The 21,623-nt window shown below is 43.1% G+C and overlaps 1 protein-coding gene across 3 annotated transcripts in view; it reads left to right on the top strand.

The window, feature by feature from the left end:
* Window positions 1-21,623, top strand: part of B4GALT4 (beta-1,4-galactosyltransferase 4) — a 28,261-nt gene that overhangs the window by 5,851 nt on the left and 787 nt on the right. For 2 of the 3 annotated variants that reach the window (XM_064722328.1, XM_064722319.1), the window contains 5 exons: window positions 7,666-8,146; window positions 9,737-9,969; window positions 13,410-13,597; window positions 18,731-18,853; window positions 21,178-21,282. In XM_064722328.1, coding sequence (XP_064578398.1) covers window positions 7,879-8,146; window positions 9,737-9,969; window positions 13,410-13,597; window positions 18,731-18,853; window positions 21,178-21,282 — 917 coding nt within the window. In that variant the 5' untranslated portion in view covers window positions 7,666-7,878. Of the gene's footprint in view, window positions 1-2,215; window positions 2,245-7,665; window positions 8,147-9,736; window positions 9,970-13,409; window positions 13,598-18,730; window positions 18,854-21,177; window positions 21,283-21,623 lie in introns of those variants that run through there. The other variant, XM_064722310.1, reaches the window with a different exon arrangement.

Raw genomic sequence — 21,623 nt, 5'->3', positions numbered from 1 at the left:
TGGTACAGGGGTGTGTTTTTATTTAGTATGACAATTAAGTTGATAACACAGGAATGTTTTGGCTGTTGCTGAGAAGTGTTTTTCCAAAGTCATGGATTTCTTAGTTTCCCATGTTCTGCCAGTGAAAATGCTGGAGTGGCACAAGAATTTGTGAGGGCACAGCTGACCCAAAATGGCCAAAGGAATATTCCATACCAAAGGACATCATGCTCAGTGTATCACCTGAGAGGTGGGCAGGCCAGGGACAGCTGCTCAGGGGCTGGCTGGGCATTGGTGAGCAACTGCATCATGTCTCTTGTATGTTCTAATTCTCATTATTGCCACAGTTATTCTAATTATTATTTTCTTCATTTTATGTCCTATTAAACAGTTTTTATCTCAGCCTGTGAGTTTTCTCACTTCTACTGTTCTGATTCTCTCCCCCCTCCCACTGTTGGTGCAGAGTTGAGGGAGTGGCTGTGTGGTGTTGAGTTGCCAGCTGGGGTTAAACCACAGCAGCTATTTCCTGGTGTGTTAGGTATTCTTTTATCTTTTTTTTTGGTTTGTAATTCAGGGAGCTGGAGCTGCCAGTACCTTTGTTCTTTATATTGAGTATCAAGCAGTTACCAAGGAATAAAGGGTGTGGAGTCAGCACATCTGTGTATCTCTTTGTTTTCTTGACATGACTGGAGTATTTAGCTGGCAGTGGCTGTTACTGTAATCAGGCCCCACAAGTGCAACTTGGTCTGTTTCTTTTTAACTCATACGTTTCCTCTTTAAAATTGCCTGGTTCCAGGCAGTTTGTAGAATGTTATCTGTGGTTGCCTGGAAATATCTGTTATCATTCTCCTAAAATAACCATTCCCAGTCAACTGAAAGCTGAACTACTGTTTTTCTGCTGGTTGTCATATCAGGTTTTCTGACATTTTTCAGTGGGAAGTGTAGACAAAGGATTTCAGAAGGTTGCTAGAAATTCTGCTTGCTTCCTAATCCAGCTAGCTCTGTGTTTTCATGGGAGCTTGTGCTGGTGCAGAGAAATTCTAGTTTGGGGACTGGACCAGAGAGAAAGATGAGATTTGAGATCCAGACTGGTCTGGCTTTGTGATTGATCAGTTTAAACATGCACTAGTGCTAAAGGTTCTTTCTGCACTACTGAGTGTCTGTAATGAGGAAGCTTTCCCCTGAAATTCTTGTGCAGTCCTGAAAATAGAGAAGACCTTTGTGGCACAGAGGAGGTGCCACTGACTGAGGAAGCCTTGAAATACCTTCCTGCTTGGAATGCATGTATTGCCCAAAGAGTTCAAACGGGTTTGAGTTACAAGAAATCTAACACTTGTCATGAGGCTGTACCTACACTTTCTCTCCCATCCTTTTCTGCAATCCACCTTACCCATGTACCCTGTGTCTACTCAGGTCGTTGCATCCCTGGAAGTCTGAGGGAGCCCCAGATGGGTGAGATGGCAAAGTGACACCTCTGTTTTGATCCAGCTGATTCTGTGGGGTTGCTGGAGGAGTTTTACGGGTCAGAGTGGTGGAAAAAGCACCAGGGAAGGACAACCTAATAGGAAGTTGCTTTCCATGAAAAGGGTCAGTGAGCCAGGCTGTTTGCATAAAGTAGATGCTTGCATAGAGTAGAGTAGGGACTGCCATCAATGGGTCTGTTTAGGTGATAACAGAGAGGAGTGTAGTGGGAGCACTGGGACTTCTCCTCAGATATGGACAAGAGAATGGGCAGCTTGATGTGTGTAAGAAGAATGACATCTCTAATGTCTGAAATCTCCAAATGGAAAAGATGCCAAAAGGGCACTGGTAGATTGTGGTTTGCTTTTAGGAGCAAAGGCTTGAGCCTTTGTTTCTAATGGGAGGGTTTGTTGTGGGAATTATTTCTGAGCAATATTGCTTCTGTCCCGGTATGCCTGAGTGCCAGCGTGCTGGTTCTGCTGTGCCAGGAGGAAAGGAGGGAGGCTGGCTGCTGTCCCGGGCTCGTTCGTGAGCTGAGGGAGGAGCATGAGGGACAGCACCGCGGAGCCTCTTTGGCCTGAGGAAAAGTGGGATGTGTTGGCTCCTTTTTTTTTTTCTTTTTCCTTCGAATTTTTTTTCCCATCCTGTGATATTGAGCTGATTCTTTCCTGCAGCCTGTGAGAGGTAACAGAAGTCTCTTTATGGTGTGGGATTTCCTGGATAAAAAGTATCTGATGCTTGTGAAGTGCTCTCCGTAGTTTTTGGAGTGAGTGTTCGACAGAAAGGAGCGATGTGGCAGCAGCAGTGAGTGGTTTAATGTGTTTTTTTTATTTGGCTTGAAATTCTGAGACGTGGAAAGAGAATTTGTTTGAGGATTTGATTTATATTTTTTGTTGTTTGTTTTTCTTTTGAAGTAGCATCATTTCTCTGTGCAGTTGGTGGGTTTTAAATAGGAAGAGGTAATAGGATTATGAAAGTGTTGCGTAAAAGAGGTGTTAAAAGCTATTGGTTTAACTGCCCTAATAAGAAACTAATCTGTTGAAAAGAAGGATATGCCTGTGAAAGGAGCAGGTATAGACTCTTGTAAAACTTGAAGACTTGAACTATCCTGCATAGAAAAGAGCTGATGCTGTACAGTGATCTTTCTACTTTGACAGTTGTCAGGAATTTTAATTCCTTCTTGGTGGATATCGTGAAGACTGCTACACTTCCTGATGTACCCGGAGCTAACCCATTGCTGCTTTTGATTCTGGCCTAGATAAAATAACAAATAATTGTCTGTTTAGTGCAGGGCTGATTAAATGCAGTCCCAGGGAACTCTTTCATGCTTCATTTCCTGCTTGAACTTATTACAGTTTTTAGAGTTAGGTTGAAGTGAATGCTCGTTGCTGCTGAACCTGTTCTGCTGCCTTTGGAATTTGTGCGTGAGCTTGAGGAGCTTGCAGGGGCTTCTAGAAAATCCTCTGTGGGAAATCTGTCCTTACTCGACCATGTGAAACAGGTAGTCAAAGTTGGTTTGTGTAAATTAAAAATTAATTTTCCTTTTGTCAGATGAAAATATCTTTCACTCCTACAGGGTGAATAGTTTTAAATGTGAACATATGAAAAGTAAAATTTAGGCATCATGTTCTCACTGATTGTTTATACTGTTAAGCATAACTTTTTTGGATAAGTAATCTAGGCTTTAGCATAATCACCATAATGACAGTTTTAATCTAAAAATGTATCAGGGAAAAATCACGGTTTGGAACATAATGAGTTTTTATCAACTCCAGTTACTTACCAAATTTTGTTCATAAGGTTATTTTCCTTCACATGTATCTAGATCAGGGCTATCAGTTCTCAGTCTTCTGGCTGATACTGACTTTGTCTAGGAATTCTGCATTGGTGAAAAAGAACAGCCTTTAGTCCAGTATTCCTGGGCACTTCTGAGCTTGGTAGTGCTACTGCCTCCAATCAGGAGGCAAATGCACAGGCTGACCCTGCAGCCCTTACATGGGGAACCAGCTTGTACATGTGTTGCTTGCTCATTCTGTGCTTACACAGTGTGTCATACTCCAATGCATGTGTGTTTCTGCTGGGAAAACCCTGGGTGAGCATGGATGGGTTCTGATCATCCTAGTTTGCTTCAGAAGTCTTGTCCATGCTGGAACCTTGCTTGCTGTTTTGTACTACCTGATGGAAAAGGGCAAGTTAGGGCTTTGTGTTTGTGCCATCACACTCAAAGATGAGAACTGAACACCCCTGTTCCTGGAGGAGTCACACAGCTCCGTGTCCTGGGTGGGTTCCTGCAGATAAATATCTTATGAGCAGTGCCAGCAACCTTCCAACAAGGAAGCAGGGCTTGGAGTGTGATTCAAAACATTGCAGCCTATAGAACTTGGCTTGTCAGACAAGCTGCAGAGCACAGGGACAGTTGTTGGTACAGATGTGGTTTGGGGAAGGCAGAACACTCACTAATTTTGTGCCTCAACATGATTAGGGAGCTATTTGGAATTGTGTTACAGCATCTGTCTAGATACAAGTATAGCTGCATGTAGATGGAGACCCTTCACCTTTTCCATCAATTTTAGAATTCTGACTTATGCCACATTTGCATAACTGTGGCTTTTTATGCATTTTGAAATGGGTACTGTGGTGGTTTTGACCTTGTGGTCTGAAGGGCCATTCCCTTCTAGCCAGCTGTAACTTTCTAAGCTAGGTTTGGTTATGCTTCACTGAGATTTTTTTTTCAAGAAAGTTGCACTTTGTTTCCTATGAAAGTTTCTTTGGTCTGTTTTATGAAGGTCACACACAACTAGAGTCAGGTTTCAGAGCTATGAGAAGTTTAGCTGCACCACAAGTGTACTCCCACCCATGTTTAAGGGCTGGTCACCCTGAATTATGAAGTGCAGGAGAAAAAAGAACCATGTTTCCAGTTTCTGAGATACTATTGTTTCTAGCAAGATTTGTTTAGTATTGAATTTTTGTTTGCACATGGTATAATGTATGACTAGGTGGCCTTTTCTCACCACCACCCCTAACCAATGTATCAGCCATAATCCAGGGATATCAAAGATGAAAAGATGTGCTTCATTAACTACATAGGGAACAAAAGAAAGATGGGAAGTTGATCAGTGGGATGGGGGACTTGGTTGTTCAGGATGTGGGAAGGACTTAGCTACTGGATATTCCTTCTGCCTTAGTTGTTACTGAGTTGTTACTGTCGAGACTACTAAGGCTGGAGTAGGTTTTGCATGACTATTCTAATCAGTATTTGATTAAGACTATTCCATTAATAATGATTTCATGTTATGTATTATAACTCTGCCTTTTTACTACTTCTCCAAGTATGGCTTTTTAGCAGCAGGCCCTGAGCCTAACTTTAACAAGGTCCAAGCTCTGGTCTTTTTGACTCTGGGTTAGCTGCGTGACTTGACAACCAAGGTACTTTAGCCTTGCTGGTGAAAAATGACCTTTTTAACTGAAAAGTCCTTAGTGTGAAATGGTAACACAACACCCTCCAGAGGTGCAATGGCCAAGGTCTTTTTTTTTGTTTCTCTGACAGGCATGTTCTTATTAAGGCTTAACTTCTTGCTTGTCCTTTTATTCTCATTGTCTGCTTAAGTTCCCAAGTTCTCAGTCTTTGGCAGGAGTCATACAAGTGACAGCTCTTCACTTCTTCATTCATAAGAGTACAGTTCTTCCACAGTTCTTCCTTCTCTGTTGATAGAATCAGGTTTGCCTTTCTGCGCACATGCCATTCTCATGTTTCAGGGGAAAAAAGCCAGGCAAACAACCTTTTAACCTCTGAAGTAATGATGGAAGGTAAATTGGTGTGTCAATTGATTCAACTGTGTTTTTCCATTTAAAATACCAAAATCCTTTGTGTGTCTGCATTTTGAAATAAGCTCTGTATTCTCTGTAGATAACACAAAAAAATCAAACGGTAGGTTTCTGAAACGTGAATTATTGCCCCTCTGCATGAGAGGTGTGATGAGCTGAAGGTGACTAATGGTTGTGATCGTGTGTGCATATTTATGCTGCCCTGCTCAAGTGTATTTTGAGCAGGAGCAGCATTCTGTTGCTGCCATAGAAGCCAGTGGAGATGTGAGTTTAGTTACTATGGGAAATTATTCACACTGACAGTAGAATAGTGTGAAGATTTGTCAGAGACAAGTAACATGAACTTTTAGTAGCAACTACTTATAGAATCTTGCAGAGCTGACAAAGGAAATTCATATGTGAGAGATTTGGAATAGGAGTGGAGGTGAGTAGAAATAAGGTTAGTGCAGTAAGTTCATAGTTTATGTCCATAATTTTAACAGCCTAGTACCCTGACAATTTTACACCTGCATGTTCTTCCTGATATTTTAGCAAAACCAACGAAATATTTCAGAATCTACTTCTTCTGATTTATACTGACTGCCTCCTGTTTTTCCTTATGTGTTTTCCCACAGATAGTTAATTTTTAACTTTATTTATGGACAAAATAATTTCTTGTGGCGGACAGCCCGTTTGCACTAATCTGAGTACCAGTGGTGAGCAACTGTTTTAACTCTTTTTAAAGATTGTAGTCCATTTCTGGGAAAGTGGGAAGCTTTGAATATAATGAACACCTTTGGATAGTTGTTCACTGCATGTAAAGTTCAGTTTTTTAACTTCCATGCTCATCTTTAATTAATTAATGATTAATCTGGGGTGCACTTGGATTGGGTGATGGAGAAGGAAATTCTCTCCTTGTGAAACCTGTGGTTTATTTTGGAGGAAACTACACCCTTTGGAGGAAGTGCTTCACCTGACAAATACTGCATAGTAGCTGAAAGGCAGCAATTTAGATTATTCCATAGAAACTTGTAGAGTTTAGATAAGGAAATTCTAAGGTCTTTGATTTAATAATTACAGGCTATTATCACCCATGTGGTCCACACTGCTCTCAGATGATTCATTGAGCTTATCACTGATTTCCTGTGAGCAACTATTGCAGGGTGTAAACTGGTGAGGAAGAGTGGACATTTTGTCTTTTATGGGAGTCCCTTTACTTACAGCATTGCTATGTGTTGCATGTGAATGGGGAGAGCAGGTTGGCTGTTCCATGAAGTGCCTGCCAGGAAGGACAGCAGCTGGTAATTCCCAGTGAACCCAAAAAGCTTGGGAGTTCATCTTGGTCATCCTGGGTCAGGGTCCCACTGATCAGCAAAATTCTCCAGAAGACACCAGGCCTAAACTAGTGGAAATGTGGAGTTACTGCACTCCTTTTGCCTGTGGATATCTCTCCAGGGTCTCATGTACTTTAGAGGCTGGTATAAAATAACCTTTTCCATGTTTTTATGTTTCTTCTCTTTGATCCAACCTGTTTCATGTGCATTGTCTTTAATCATTGCCTTTGCTTCACTTAGCCTCAATCCTTGTTCTTCTCAGAGGCCGCAGTTTTCTTGTGTGTTTTCTATATCAGAGCTCTCTTTCACTAAAATTTCATTCTTTCTTTGCTATGAAATGATAATAGCAGCCAAAAGAAGTAGAGTGGTAGCTATAGTATGATGGCAGTGAAAGGCTGTATGAAAATGGAGCTCTTGAAAGAGGGCAGGAGGGGGAATAAAGGATTGGCTCCTCACAGACATAACACCTTTGAAAAACTGAACCTTTCCCTTAAAAAGCAGGAAGACTTTCATCCTTCATCTGTGTGAGAGGAGGAATACTGAACAAAGATCCAAAAGGTGGTACTGACAGGCAGCAGATAAAGACCAATGATTTCTGATACCACTCAGTGTTGTTTCGCACTGCATTGTGCAGAGCAATGTAACATCAATAATACTGTCTTTCAGAAGAAAACAGTTCATTTCTGCAGAGATTCATGTGCTTTTCATTTTGGATGGGCTTTACTCACAGCCAGCAGAATCTCTTGCTTTGCAGCTGTTGTTAATTTTGGTAGGAACAGAAGTAATAAAACCTGTGTATTGCCAGGCACTGTACACACACATAACATGGGATAGTGGTTGCACTTTCTGATCTGAAAAAAAAGAAAGATTGAGAGAGAAGAACAAAACAGGAAAGTGATTTGCATAAAATGATGCAGCTGGTTTATGGCTGAAATGAGATCATGGTCTTGGTTTCTGACCAGTTGATCGTACTTGCTGTTCCTTTTGTGTATTGTCATAACCTATGTTCATGGAATCTGTGAGGGTGTAGCAGTGGAGGTGGTAGAAACTAATTTTCTTCTTCCTTTTTTCTTTTTTTGTGGTCCAGGTTAAAGTCATATTTTGTGACATTTGAAGAGCAAACAATACTACGGCTCCATGAATTTCAAAACTGCAGGAAGTGTGGCAGCCCTCCCTACCTCCAGCTTTACTTCCCTACTGTGAGGTTCTTACTGGGAGCTGCAGTTTCATCCCTGCTGGATATGCAGTGACCTGCTTCATCATCAGAGGAGAGGAAGCTGTTTGTGGATCGGGGAAAGCCATGGCCTTGGGCTGGAATGTTTTTAACTTCTTCTATAAGTTCAAAGTATTGGTGCTTGTCACTTTATTTGTGATGGTGCTATGGACCACATTTGGTTACTTAGTGGACACCAGACAGGAAATTCCTAAAGCTAAGAGCATGGTGGAGTTTTTCTGGAAGGTAACTCACCTGGAGCACAGTCAAAAGGAAGAGAAGATTGAATCCACTGCAGATGCTCCCATGGTGGAGTCATTTCAGGATTCCTGCCCAGCTCTGTCTCCATACCTGCGTAAGTGATGCTGTTTTCCTCTCCTCTCTGACAGGTAGTGCTGCTGACTTCCCAGCCATATTCCAGCTGGGTTCCTTTCCTGTGAAACCAATACAACCAGCTGCAGGAAGCACTGCTGGGTGAGGGGCTGTCTTGTGGCACCCAGTGCCCTTGCTGGGTCTGCCTGGGAGAGCAGCTGGTGCTGGGCTCTGCATTTGTTGGTAAAACAGCTTTGGTGACCCACCAGTAACTTGCTGACTGTGAACAGTGTTTGCACTCTGGTGAGGCTTTGTCTCTGTCAGTCCTGGCCCCCTAAAATCCAGTGGGATGGGCAGGAGGCTGGGAGTGAACACAGCTCAGACTGCTGGCCCCAGCTGACTGCAGGGGTATTCCATAGCCTGTGACTGTGCCATTCATCATGCTCAGCAGTAAAAGCTTGGGGAAAGGAGGAAGGAGGGGTGTTCATGGTGGCAGCATTTGTCTTCCCAACAGCTGCTGTATGTGCTGAAGCCCTTCCCTGGATGTGGCCAATGCTGCCTGCCAATGGGGATTAACAAAGAAATTTTTCTTTTTCCCTTGCTTACACATGCATCTTTTAATTTTTTTAAAAATTAAATTATTATTTTTTAAAAAATTAAATTATTTTTGTCTTAACCACAAGTGTTTTCATCTTTCCTCATTTTTTTGCCTTATTTTTTAAATATACTTTTGTGTCTCTGTATTAACAATTGAAGGACTTTCCAGCTCTGTTAGAGTTGGTGCTAATTATGATGAAGGTTCAAATGGGTGACTGCTTTCCTGGTTTGGGCATTTTTATTATTCTACTTTTTTCTTGGCTTGGTACTGCCAGCAACACCAGGCTCCTGCTTTGCATCATTATCGTGTCATTAGCTTCATTATCAGTATTATGTCATTATCCTCTTTCTCTTCCTTATTGTGAACCTGATTAGGGATTTGTTTGGGAAGCTAGATTCTTCCTTCTTCCCTGGTGTAGTACATAAACCTTTGTCTCCCTGCACACCCTAACCCCAAGACACATTTGATTCAGCAAACGCAGCAATGACTGCAGCCATCACAGTTGCCTGTATCATACTTTTTCATGGGCTTGCTGAGTTCAGAGGAGCTGGGATTATAGCTCAGTGCAAGAGAAGGGATAAAAATTTCATTTGGCTGCAGAAAGCCTTGGTATGTTTTATCTTATTAATTTATAGCCTTAAGCCTGTTGTGCTTTTTTTGTGCTTTAGGTACCGATGACTTGTTACAGCCACAGTCCTGTGTCTCTTTCCACTTTCTTCTCCTTTGCTTTGCCCTGGCAGTCATTCCTGCCCAATTCTTCTGCAGTAGCTTAGATCTTCTCTTGGGTTTTTAAAAAATATTTTTATTTTATTGCCACTACTTCACAGTCACTTTAAGCAACTAACATGCTTGACATCCTCTCCTTCCACTGCCTGCCTAGAATCCTTGTAGTGCTACTTTTCTCTTGGAAGGGTGGGGAAGCCAGTTGGGGCTTGAACCTGGATTTCTTACACTGGTTACACAGTGCCTCATAACGTGATTGGGCCAGCCACAGCCTGAAACGACTCAGGAAAGGTTCTTGTGCTTCTCTTACAGGAGGTGCCAGCAAACTCTCCTTCAAACCATCTGTTACACTGGAGGAGGTGCAAAAGGAGAACCCTCAGGTAGCCAAGGGCAGGTACCACCCTGTGGAGTGCTCAGCCCTGCAGCACGTGGCCATCCTTATCCCTCACCGCAACCGGGAGAAGCATCTGCTGTACCTCCTGCAGCACCTGCACCCCTTCCTGCAAAGGCAGCAGCTGGATTATGGCATCTATGTCATCCACCAGGTGAGGCAGCTGTGCAGAGCTCGTTGGGTGAGGGTCATGGCTGTGCCCTGCAGCCTGAGGAGGGGCTTCTGCTGCCTCTGCTGTCTGACATCAGTCCTCCAAGCCTGCTTCCAACAATTCTGCTTGCTGAGGGATGCAACACTGCCTGCAGCCACTGATGGTGGCATTCCTGGATCTCAGGGCTGGGGAGTATTGGCAGTGTCTCTAACTGGTGTTAATTTCTCAGTCTGAGTAACTTGGTGTTTCTGAGTTAGCATGCAGGGTAAGCATCTTTTGCACTGCTAATGCAAGTGACTTCTCTTGCAGTATCCACTCATGTAACTAGGCTGGCCTGTCTGTCTTCACATTTGGAGTCATTTGGATAGAAGGCCCCAGTTTGTCTGTAGCCCTTCTCTCCCGTCAGGCTCTTGTGCTTAGTAAGTTGTGTGTATTGTGGTTTTATTTTTGCTTTCTCAAACTAAACATGACAGCTCCTGCTTGTAGCTGCTTTGTTGGCCCAGCAAGTGCAGTGGGAAGTAGTTGTCATGGAAGAGCACTTGGTTCCTGAAAGATTTACTAATTTCTTGATTTACATTTTTTCTAGCAAGGCTGTCCCAGTGGCTAAAGTTAAGCAGACCTGTGCCACATTGTCTTTCATCAAGGTGCTTATGTTCTAATTGCATGTGCTAAAAGCATTATATATTTCTCTTTTGTAATATGTTGTCTTTTTCTTGATCATCTGTTATGTTTGCTTTCTTTTACTGTTGTTTACTTGCATGTTCTTTGGCTTTGGCTCCAAAAAGTCATTTGAGACAGTTGAAGAAAAAGGGGATCATAAATTAATAGTTTCTCTTCCCTCCTGATTAAAGAGCCTAGAGTCAATTAATCAGTATGAGACGGTGCTTTCTAGGTGAAAGCTTCCACTCTTACACTTCTGCTCAGCTGAATGTCTTAGCAGAAGAGCAATAAAAGTCGTGGCATAATATTTTTACTTGGAATGAATTGTTCTTTCATTGTTTAGAGTCATCATGTGCCCTCTAGAGTAGAAAAATGAGGGCTTTTTTTCTGCATTAGTATGTACTATAATCATACATTTACTGGCTCATTCTAGCAGGAAGCAGTGGTTAGCAATAAATTACTGGGAGAATGGGCATATCTTTTTAATTTATTGAAATATGTGAAGTGGAGATCTGCTGTTGTCCTGTTACCAGTAAGTAATACAACAGTATGGAAGTTTTGTCTGATGAGCACAGCAGTGTCAAGTCTGAACTTGTTCTATCAGAGATTGTGCTTGGAAGGTTGGAAGCTTTCACATAGTTCTTCCATTGTAGATAGGCATGCCCAAACACTGGAAAGTGGGTCTAACAAAACTTTTCTGGGGCAAATCCATTTTCTCTCTCAATTTGTGATGTCAGAAGTTGTTCTAGGTCTCTTTTGAGGAAAGACAATTCACACTCTACTTTGGAGGTAGATTAAATGGGCCTTTTGTAGTTTTTTTCTGTGAGCCACTGAAGGGCTTACTCCAGATTTCTTCTTTATGGGCTGCTTTTAACATCTCTAAAGTTGTGCTTCTCTAAATGTGTGTATACATGAGTGCTGCACTCCAAACAATGTGAGTTTGTAATCCCTTGAGGGTGAATAATTTCTTTCCCAACATAAGTTTGTCCTGTGGTCAGTGTTATTCTTCCATAGAAACAAAGGGAAACAATTCTGTCCTCGACAAAAGATGAGTCAGTTTTGCTCTTTGTTCAGTATATGGTCTGACATGGCAAACTGCCCTTCCTGGAAAGCCATGTCAGCTGGCATTTGGCTGTTGTGGTGGCTTGCATTGATAAGAACAGCACTTAAGCAGATGGAAGAGGCTGTCCTGAGCTAAGCTGGACCCAAGTGATGTTCTCCAAATGTACCTTACCAGACATCTTGTTTGTTCTGTTCACTCAATAACCTATGTTTTCATCCTCAGGAGGAGGCTGTCTCATGGGTATTTTTATATATGAGACTTTTTAAGAAAAAAACCCACACACCCAAAAAGCCCCCATTCAGAAATTTGACATCTTGATTTTGGGTGAATTGTATCTAAACTTTTTACTGGAAAATTTCCCTCCAGAGGATGGATGCAATTGATTATCCATCTTGTAATTTCTCAGAATGGGCACTGTATTGTATTTTTCAGACTGCAGGTATGGAGTCATAAATCATCTTCATTCTGGGGCAGATGGTTGTTATAGTGAACAAATTCTACTTTAGAGCAAAGTGTTACTTTTTAGAACAATAAAACATGCTTTGTATGCAACAGCTTTTCTCTACAGCTCACCTTTTCTCAGCCTGGGGAGGCCAGCTTCTTTCTCATTTTCCATTGGCCCTCTTTCTGTCCAGGCACCTTGGAGAAAATTTGCTAGAATTCCAAGCAGTTTCTCTTGAAAACGTTTTTTTATTATTCTTTCAAGTACACAGGTTCCTTGCTCAGGAAAATGACTGTCCTGTCTGTGTCTGGGAGGGCTGGGGTTGGCCCTCTGGCTCCCAAGTGGGAACTTGAGGTAAATCCCCACTTTGTCCTCAAGAGCAGAAAGCCTTCTGCAGACTGGTACAGTGTGCAGCCAGGTAAAAAATTGTGACACACAACCAAAAATAGCAAGATAAGCACATGTCTTGCTCCAAACTGAATGTTGACATGATAAGCTTACAAAGCTGCCAGGTGTGTGTGGATATACTTGCACCTCAGAAGTGAAGAATTAGATTTTTGAAAAGTGAATACTAAATAACTTACAGCAAAAGCAAACGATGAAGAGAAGTTAAAAGGTGAAGCTCTGTGCTAGGAGCACACCCCCTGCTACAGCATCATCAGGTTATAGGTGGGAGGTAAAAATGAAGAGACCTGCTTTTCACTCCCACTCTGCCACTTACGTGTGAGCTGAGGAAATACAGGGAGCTCTTTCAGCATTGCTGTCCTCCAAGCTGAGGGGACAGGCATTAATAGTTCATGGCAAGGGCTCTGACATCTAGAGACTAATTAGCATGGGATTAACATGGGGGTTTGGTTTGGTTTGGTTTTGCTTTTCTTAAAAAGAACTTCCATGAGCCTTACTGACACAGTATGGCACACCAGTTCCTAGACTGTACTGGTACCTCTTCTGTTCTGGAGCCTGAGGGTAACTCCAGGACTGAAGGGTGGTTGAGCCATGGAGCAATCACACTTGTGGCACCCAGCTAAGCACAGGCTTTCCTGGCCCTGGCTGGGTGTGCTTGTGATGGCTGGAGGCTGGAGAAACTTTGCACTGTTGGCCACTCCAGTGCTGTGCCCAGTGTGAAGGGGCACCTGTGCAGTTACTGCTCCCGAGGTGCTGGGAAAGCCACACGGGTGTGGTTGCAACCGTGCAATCAGAACAAGTGCCCAGGAGCAGCTCTGGTTCAAAAGCTGTGGCACCTTCTTCAGAGTTGTTTTTTCCCATTCTTTTCCACAGGCTGGCAACACCAAATTTAATCGAGCCAAACTGCTGAATGTAGGATACCTAGAGGCCCTAAAGGAAGCAAACTGGGACTGTTTCATTTTCCATGATGTGGATCTGGTGCCAGAAAATGACTTTAACATTTACATGTGTGACACACAACCAAAGCACCTTGTAGTTGGCAGGAACAATACTGGATACAGGTAGGAAACCAGGAATATGGAAAGAATACCAACAGGGAAATGCCATGTTACTGATAATGTTCCTCTTCTGATGGAGCTGTGTGCTGGTATCTACCCTTCCTCATGACATGAGGTTTCTGGTGGCAACACTTCACCTCTCTGGGGTACAGAACTGGACAGACACCTCTGCAGTCAGCCCTGCACAAATCATGATTGTCATTGTTTGGTTTCTGGAGTTGAATTAAGGGGCATTTTGAGAGGAAAGCAATGTGCCAGAGGTTGTGCAGAGACCTTCTTGCAAAACTAGATACACACTTGCAAGTTTCCTGATCCTGTGATTTGAAGGTGTGATCGTACTGTAACAGAACTCGCCACTCACTTCTGCTGTTGAAGAGGTAATGTCTGATACTGAGAGCTCAAGCGGGGGAATTTGCCAAGGCATAGGGCTGTCCTTTAATAATTTGACTGAACAGTGTATAACACAGGATCATTCTGATTCAGATCATTCTGATCTGAGTCCCCTAGGTGCTCATGTGATAAAAATAGTTCAAGGTGAAAAGTCAAGTTCAGTCCACCTCAGAGAGAAAAGGTTCCTGAGCTTGGTGAATTTAATGACTAAACATGTTTTCATTGAACTTGTTTCTTTCAAGATTCAGTTCATGTCACGTCACTCTAAATATTGATTAGAAGTGGATTTTCAAAAGCTGATCTCAAAGTACTTTGAAGTAAAGCTCTGCTTTGCTTCTGCATTTCCTTTGTTAAATATATGAGAAAGAGGTGGGATGTGCCAATACTGACACAGAATAATATTCATGTTCCAGTCATATAGTGAAAACTGGAACAAGTACATACGTATTAGGCTTGTGACAGGCTTTTGGAGCACTTGCAGAGCCTTGCAGAGTACTCCACTGGAATGCTGGTGGCTTGAATTTGATAATTCAACTTGAATTGATAAGTAATGCTTCTTCTGTGTCACTGCCTGTGTTTATGCATCCATGAAGTAGGGTTAATAATGCTCTGCTTCCAAGGCATGTCTGAAGGAATTCAGATTCTGAGCTCAAGAATGGTACTTGAACTGAGCTGATACCACAGGTTGATACCAATCCTAGTTGGGTGACCTCAGTGTTTTGCTGCAGCTGGAGTGGGCATACTGAGACATTGCCCAGATAAGGTAGAGAAAACTGAACCCATCCATGTTCTATATTAACACAAAATGGCCTGGGCAAAAATGTGGGTTGGTTTGTGTTTTGTGGGACTTCTTTATGTTGGTTTTGGGGTGTTTTTTAGGGGAGGTAGTGGGTTCTTTTTTTTGTGTGTGTTTGTCTGTTTTTTGGTTTTGGCGTTTTATTCATTTCCTGGTCTGGGGTGGGGGGAATTATTTTTCTTCCAGGGGGCTATATTCTATTGTGATGCAGTGTGCAGTAATCTCAGCAGCCATGTGCCTTTGGAGATCCAGTGCTTTATCTTTAGCTACATAAACTACAGCTCAGTTTTGGATTCTTTTAGACAGAAGACTTATATATATAAAAGTTTTGAAGATAAGGTTGGGAAAACTCTTCTATTTTAATTAAAGTTTTTCCTTGAGATTAGAACATCTTTTCCTCCTGACCATTCCTATTATTTGTGTTCTTCAGTCCAATTTTAAGAATTCCAAAGGAGCTGATGTTCTCTTGTCCTCAGGGAAGGGTAGTTATGGGGGCTGTTACAGAGATGCATTTTTGCAGGTGACCTCAGCTGGGAGCAAGCTATGCCTGGGCTCTGCCGGATGTGTGCTGCCTGAGGAGGGTTGGGTGGGCAGCATTGTCCTGGTTACAAATCACAGAATGGACGGGGTTGGGAGAGACCTCTGGGAATCATCCAGTCTGACCCTCTGCCAAGGCAGGGTCAGCTAGAGCAGGTGACACAAGAACTCACCCAGGTGGGTTTGGAATGTCTCCAGAGAGGGAGAGTCCACAACCTCCCTAAGCAGCCTGTTCTAGTGCTCTGCCACCCTCCATGGAAAGAAGTTCTTCCTCATGTTGAGGTGAAACTTTCTGTGTTTTAGTTTATGGCCTTGCTTTTCATCCTGTCAGTGGAAACCATTCAAGGGTCTGGCACCGTCCCCTTGGCACTCACTTTGCAGATATTTATTTGCATTGATGAAATCCCCTCTCAGTCTTCTCTTCTCCAGATTAAACAGGCCCAGCTCCTGTAGCCTCTTCTTATAAGAGGCTCTGCTGCACCCTCTCCAGCAGTTCCTTGTCTTTCTTGAGCTGTGGAGCCCAGAACTGAACACAGCACTCCAGATGTGGCCTCTCTAGGGCTGAGCAGGGGAGGAGAATCCTCCCCTCGTCCTGCTGGCCCCGCTTCTGCCAGTGCACCCCAGCTCTGGCTCCTTTGGTGTCTGCCTCTGTGTGGTGCTGTTCATAGGGGTCCCAGGAAGAGGGAAGAGACAAGGATCTGACTCCATGGTTCAGAAGGCTTGATTTATTATTTTATGATATGTATGATATTAAAACTATACTAAAAGAATAGAAGAAAGGATTTCATCAGAAGGCTAGCAAGGATTAGAATAAGACTGGAATGATAATAAAATCTTGTTACTGTCAGACAGTCTGAGACAGCTGGACTGTGATTGGCCATTAATTAGAAACAATCACATGAGACCAATCACAGATGCACCGGTTGCATTCCACAGCAGCAGATAATTATTGTTTACATTTTGTTCCTGAGCCCTCTCAGCTTCTCAGGAGAAAAAATCCTAAGGAAAGGATTTTCATAAAATGTGTCTGTGACACCTCTGCAGTGGTGCAGGGGAATTACGGGGTGAATAAGCGAGCCCTGGGGTGTGTATATGGATGTGTGCCTGAAAAGCAGTTCCCAAACGGTCAGGCTGCTGGAATGGGATATGGCCTTGTTGGTGACTGTCCTGAAAGCAAGGCTGGGGAGGGCTCTGCCTGCTGTTCCTGTTTTTTGGGTCCTCCTTGCTGTACATTCCATTTGTTTACTGCATTCCTCTGGAGTATCCATAGCAGAAGTCTCAAAGTAGTAATGTGTAATTAAAACTTGATGGAACTTCCTCTGCTGTGGCTTCTCTCTTCTGGGGAGGTGATAAAGGAAAGAGAACAAATCTGTTCACAAGTCAGGCCTGACCAACCTGATAGCCTTCTCTGATTTGACTAGCTTGGATGAGGGTGCAGTACTGGATAATGTTTATCTTAGGCAGGCTTTCAGTACTGTCTCCCATAATGGCCCCAGTAACCAAGTGATGAACTATGGACTGGTAAGTGGACAGTGAGAGGGGCTAAAACTGCCAGAACTGCTGGGCTCAAAGGGTTCTCATCAATAGAGCAAAGTCCAGCTGGAGGCCAGTCACTAGGGTTTTACAGCAGACCTTTATAGTGGGGCTGGTATTAGTTAGAGTCTTCATCATAACCTGGAAGATGCAGCAGATTGCACCCTCAGCAGGTTTTCAGAGGACAGAAATCTCACAGGGCTGGTTTGTGTGGCAGGGCCTTTGTCAGGCTGGAGAATGTGGCCAGCAGGAATCTGAACAGAGAAGTTCAACAAAGGGAAATGCAGTGTGCTGCACATGGAGAGAAGTAACTCTGTGCACCAGCAGCTGCTGGGGGCCAACTGTCTGGAAAGCAGCTTTACCATAAAGGACCTTGGGCCAGCAGGGTGCCCTTGTGACAAAGGTCAGTGGCATCTTGGGGGGGAGTTATCAGCAGGTTTTGGGGAGGTGATTGTTCCTTTCTACCTCAGCACCATGGAGATGATACCTGGAGTACTGTGCCCAGTTCTGGGACACACTGGAGCAAGTCCAGAGGAGAGCCTGAGAATGCGATTAAGGGAATGCAGCATCTGACATATGAGGGAAGCTGAGAGTGCTGGGGCTGAGAGAGAAGGCAGATCTTGGAAATGTGTATACATACCTGATGGAAGGGAGTAAAGGCAGACTCTGGAGCCAGATCCTTCTCAGTGAAAGGCAAGTGGTAATGGGCATAAACAGGAAATTCCACTTAAACATATGAAAAAGTTTTTTTTTACTGTGAGGATTGTCAAATACTTGGAACAGGTTTCCCAGACAAACTGTGGAGTCTCCATCCTTGGAGATGCTCAGAATCTGACTGAACATGTTCCTCAGCAAGTTGCTCTAGTAAACCCTGCTCTGAGCAGAGGGGTTGGATTATGGGATCTCCAGGGGGTCCCTTTGTACACAAATTTACAATTTCTCTGTGATGTACACAGTTCCTCTGTGATGCTGTGAGCATAAATCAGCCAGGAAAAGTAGTCTTGAGGGAGGTTGTGTTGCTAGGGTCTTGTGTTGATTTATTTTCTCCTTTGGTGTTTTTTAAATTACATAAGCATTGTCTAGCATGTCCAATGCCATAATGTGTACTTTCCAGCCCTGGCAATTTGTTCATATGTTTAGATTCACATACATGTACAAATGCGATCTGTAGCCATGTGCCCATCACCTCTGAATGGGCTGGGGCAGGATAACAGAGACTGTGTTGTAATGTTCCCTTAAGGGCCAAGACAGAGAGCATCATAGAAAGCAATTAGCAGAATGGCCTAAGAAGGCAAATAAACATGATATGTAAACATCTTGTAAAAGTAGATGCATTTTTCAGGATGAGGAATGTAAAAGTTAGAAATTAATCTCCTTTAGAGCTGAGCTCCATTTCATTGGGTTACTAAGTAACTTGCACTGTACCTTATCTTGGAATTTTTAAGGCACAGTAGTACATATGCCCTTGCCTGTGAGCTGATTTCTTTCCAAAATAAAGTTTTTCAGATTCAGCTCTAAGATAATCAGTGGCTCACTGTTGTCATTGTAGAGCTCCCACTACATTAGTGCATAGCTGTGTTGCTGTTCTATACCTGAGAGTCCCTGAAATGAAGTACCTGCTTGGCTGGCAGGGGAATAGTAAAGAGAGAGAAGCTTCTGAATAAGACTCTGTTCTCTCAGTTGGAGAGATAATTTTTTCTGGCCTAAAGCAAATCATCATCTTTTTGTGAAAAGAGAAAGAGAACAGGACCAGCTTTTAAGGATCTGTGCACCCTTAACTCTGTGAAAGACAAGTCTAGATCTGGAGTTATCAGGGTGATGTTTTCATTGTTGATAGAATTTGACTTTTAATTTTTCATCCTCTCTTCTTGTACGTCTAGGTTACGGTACCGGGGATATTTTGGAGGCGTAACTGCTCTTACAAGAGATCAGTTTTCCAAAGTGAATGGATTCTCTAACAACTACTGGGGTTGGGGTGGAGAAGATGATGACCTTCGAATCAGGTAAACAATGAGGAACTAGTTTTTAAGAAATTTTAGAAATTGGCCCAACTTTGCACTAAGCCTCCAAGAGCAAAACACCCCAGGGGCGTTAATTCCGAACAGCACTGAACAGTATTGCAGTGGAGATGTGAAGTCCAAGATGCAGCTCTGTGAGCATTTCCTCTTTGCAAGGGTTAGGTGTGTCTGATGCCTAATCATCTTCCTCACGGCACTTTTGGCTGCGCGTGGGTTAAGTTCTTTGGTTGGTCTGGTTTGGTTTTGTCTCAGAAACGCAGTATTTGTATTCTTGCTTGGAAATTGGTTATAATTGAAGTCTGGAGTGTGGTTTGCCAGAGATGCACAAATGTATGGAGTTCCAGTGCTTTGCTAGAATGTGGGAGTGTTTTGGTGGGACTGGGTGTTTTGCATTCATTGACTACTGGATTTAATCCAAGTAGGGCTTAGTTTGTATTTGTGTAGTGTTGGTTATAGTGAAGACAGCAAATAACTTGAATTTTAGAAAGGCTACATATACATGCATATGCCCTTTGCTCTTGTGAAAACTCATTTTGCAGATGTGCCTGTCAAAGTAGGAGAAACCTGTTGGCTGGAGAGGTTTAGTGGGACAAAGAAGTCTACCAAACTTTTATGTTGAACTTTTGCTCTTTGCCTAGGAATAAACCTCTAATCCTGCACTGCTATTAGTAAATGGAGAAAAAACCACAAGCAAACAGAAGATAAGAACCCACAACTCTACAAGCTCTGCTGGCAGAGCCTATCAGTTTGTAACTCGGTTTATACTCTGTCATTTTTAAGTTCTTATCCTTTTCAGTTGCTTAAATTTGCAAACATTTTAGGGACATAAAATTTATATCCCTGGTGATGTTATGTAAATATATAAGTATGTTAGAAGTTAGGAACTTGCAAATGAAAAGTGTTTCTCGGTGTCAGTTCAGCAGATTGGTCAGCTCTACCTGAAGAAATTGGAAAGGTCTGCTGCGGGTATGGGCTTCTGTCCCTTAACCACAACTGTTTTTTCTTTCTTACTCCTGGCTAGATGCACCAACTTCTCTGTGACCTCCTGGGAGCTGACTTTTATAGTTCAGGGGGTGGCTTGGTGCTATTTTATTTCCTGGCTTCCCATGGGTAATAGTTCTTTCAGATATTCCCTTGGGCAGCAGAGAAGCAGCAGGATTTGCTGAGGGTCTCTGATGTTTGCAAGGGGTTGGAAACAAGTGATGTTTTTGTGTGGCACATTGTAACTCTGCACTATTGAGGTCTTGGTGGGGAAACCAAGTCCCGACCCAGTGTGTGCTCTGCAGCTGGACTTTGCTTGTGCCTTGGGCTGGCCTGGTGACCGAGTTTGCAGGGGTAGGTAATGGCAAGCTTGATGTCTGGTGGGCTGCTGTGCAGAGATCCTTGGAGCCTTCCCGAGGGAAGTCAGCAGATGGCAGCATCCCTTCGGTGCTCGGGACTCTCACATTCTGCTGATCTGCCTCTGGAACAAAGGTGATGGTCTCTTGTGGGCCCCCTCCTAAGGCATGTATCTCAGAGAGATTCTTCAGATCATTTGTTGTAGTTGTTTGATAATTTAGTTCTACAAAGTCATGGAAATCTGTAAGGGGCTCAGTTTTTTCAAATCTTGGTTACCTACTTTTCTTTCAGCTGATGAGTGAGTAGCAAAAAGATGGACTATTCCTTAATTCCCTTGTCATAAAGTTTTTTTCTCTTTCTGCTGTCAGGGCAAAGCTGTGCTCCACAGATACATGTAAGGTCAGAAGCTCCAACTTAATGTCAGATATTTAAATCTGTGCATAGGGCTCATTGCTTCTGGCATTGTTCTCAGAGAAATTTGCTTAATGTGAACAAATAAAAGTTTTGCAGCTGTCTGACAGCTACTAAAAAAGAAAACAAGCTTTTAATTTCTTTTTGGAGAACTATCAAGTATAAGGGTTTTATTGCAGGGGTTAAGATGAACTTGTTGCAGAATATGTGGAAACTTGCTACAGGGCAGTGCAGAGTAGTCCAGTCAATATTGATATAAATGTACTCTGGTTTATAATGTCTTCTTAAAGCTCTACATCTCTATTGTAAGTAGTTACCTGCTTCTGTTCAAAAGAAAGGTGTATCTGTCAACCCCCAGACCTCTTCTCCAGGAATGCAACTCTGAGTCTCATTTCTCTGGCAAAATGGGTTGTGGAAGAGATGCAGATTAGCTCTTACAACTCTGTATTTGCTTCCACAGCATCTACAAGAGATGAAGTCTCCAACTGTTGGGTTTTTTTCATTAACAACTGGGTTAGAGGTGTTGTCTCCCTCACAACACTTCTTATTGCTTCTTGCAGGGTTGAGATGCAGAAGATGAAAGTGGTGAGGCCGCCCGCTGATGTGGCCAGGTACACCATGATCTTCCACAACCGTGACCATGGTAACGAGGAGAATCGAGAGAGGTGGGTCAGGAACAGGTTTCTGCCTTGCATTCTCATGGTCTGTGGCTGAGCCAGGCACCTGGGGGACAAGGTCTCTGCTCCAGGCCAAACAGGCTTCTTGTGGTACCCAGAGGCTCTGGGGGACACCCCTGTGACAACACCGTTCACAGCTGGCAGCTGTTTTCTCTACATGGGATCTTCCTAGAACTGACTGGGTGGTGTTCCATAGAAACTTCCAAAAAAACACTTCCATAGGTATGATTATAGCAAGATTTCAGAGACTGAGCCAAAGGATTTTTCTCCCCATATGTGATTGTGCTGAAAACAGGAACAACAGGACTTTGTATTTCCAGTAGATAAAA

This window comes from Zonotrichia leucophrys, chromosome 1, assembly GCF_028769735.1.
Source record: "Zonotrichia leucophrys gambelii isolate GWCS_2022_RI chromosome 1, RI_Zleu_2.0, whole genome shotgun sequence".
Classification (NCBI taxonomy): domain Eukaryota; kingdom Metazoa; phylum Chordata; class Aves; order Passeriformes; family Passerellidae; genus Zonotrichia; species Zonotrichia leucophrys.
The sequence above is the reverse complement of the archived record's forward strand: the minus strand, read 5'-3'. Positions and strand labels throughout refer to the sequence as shown.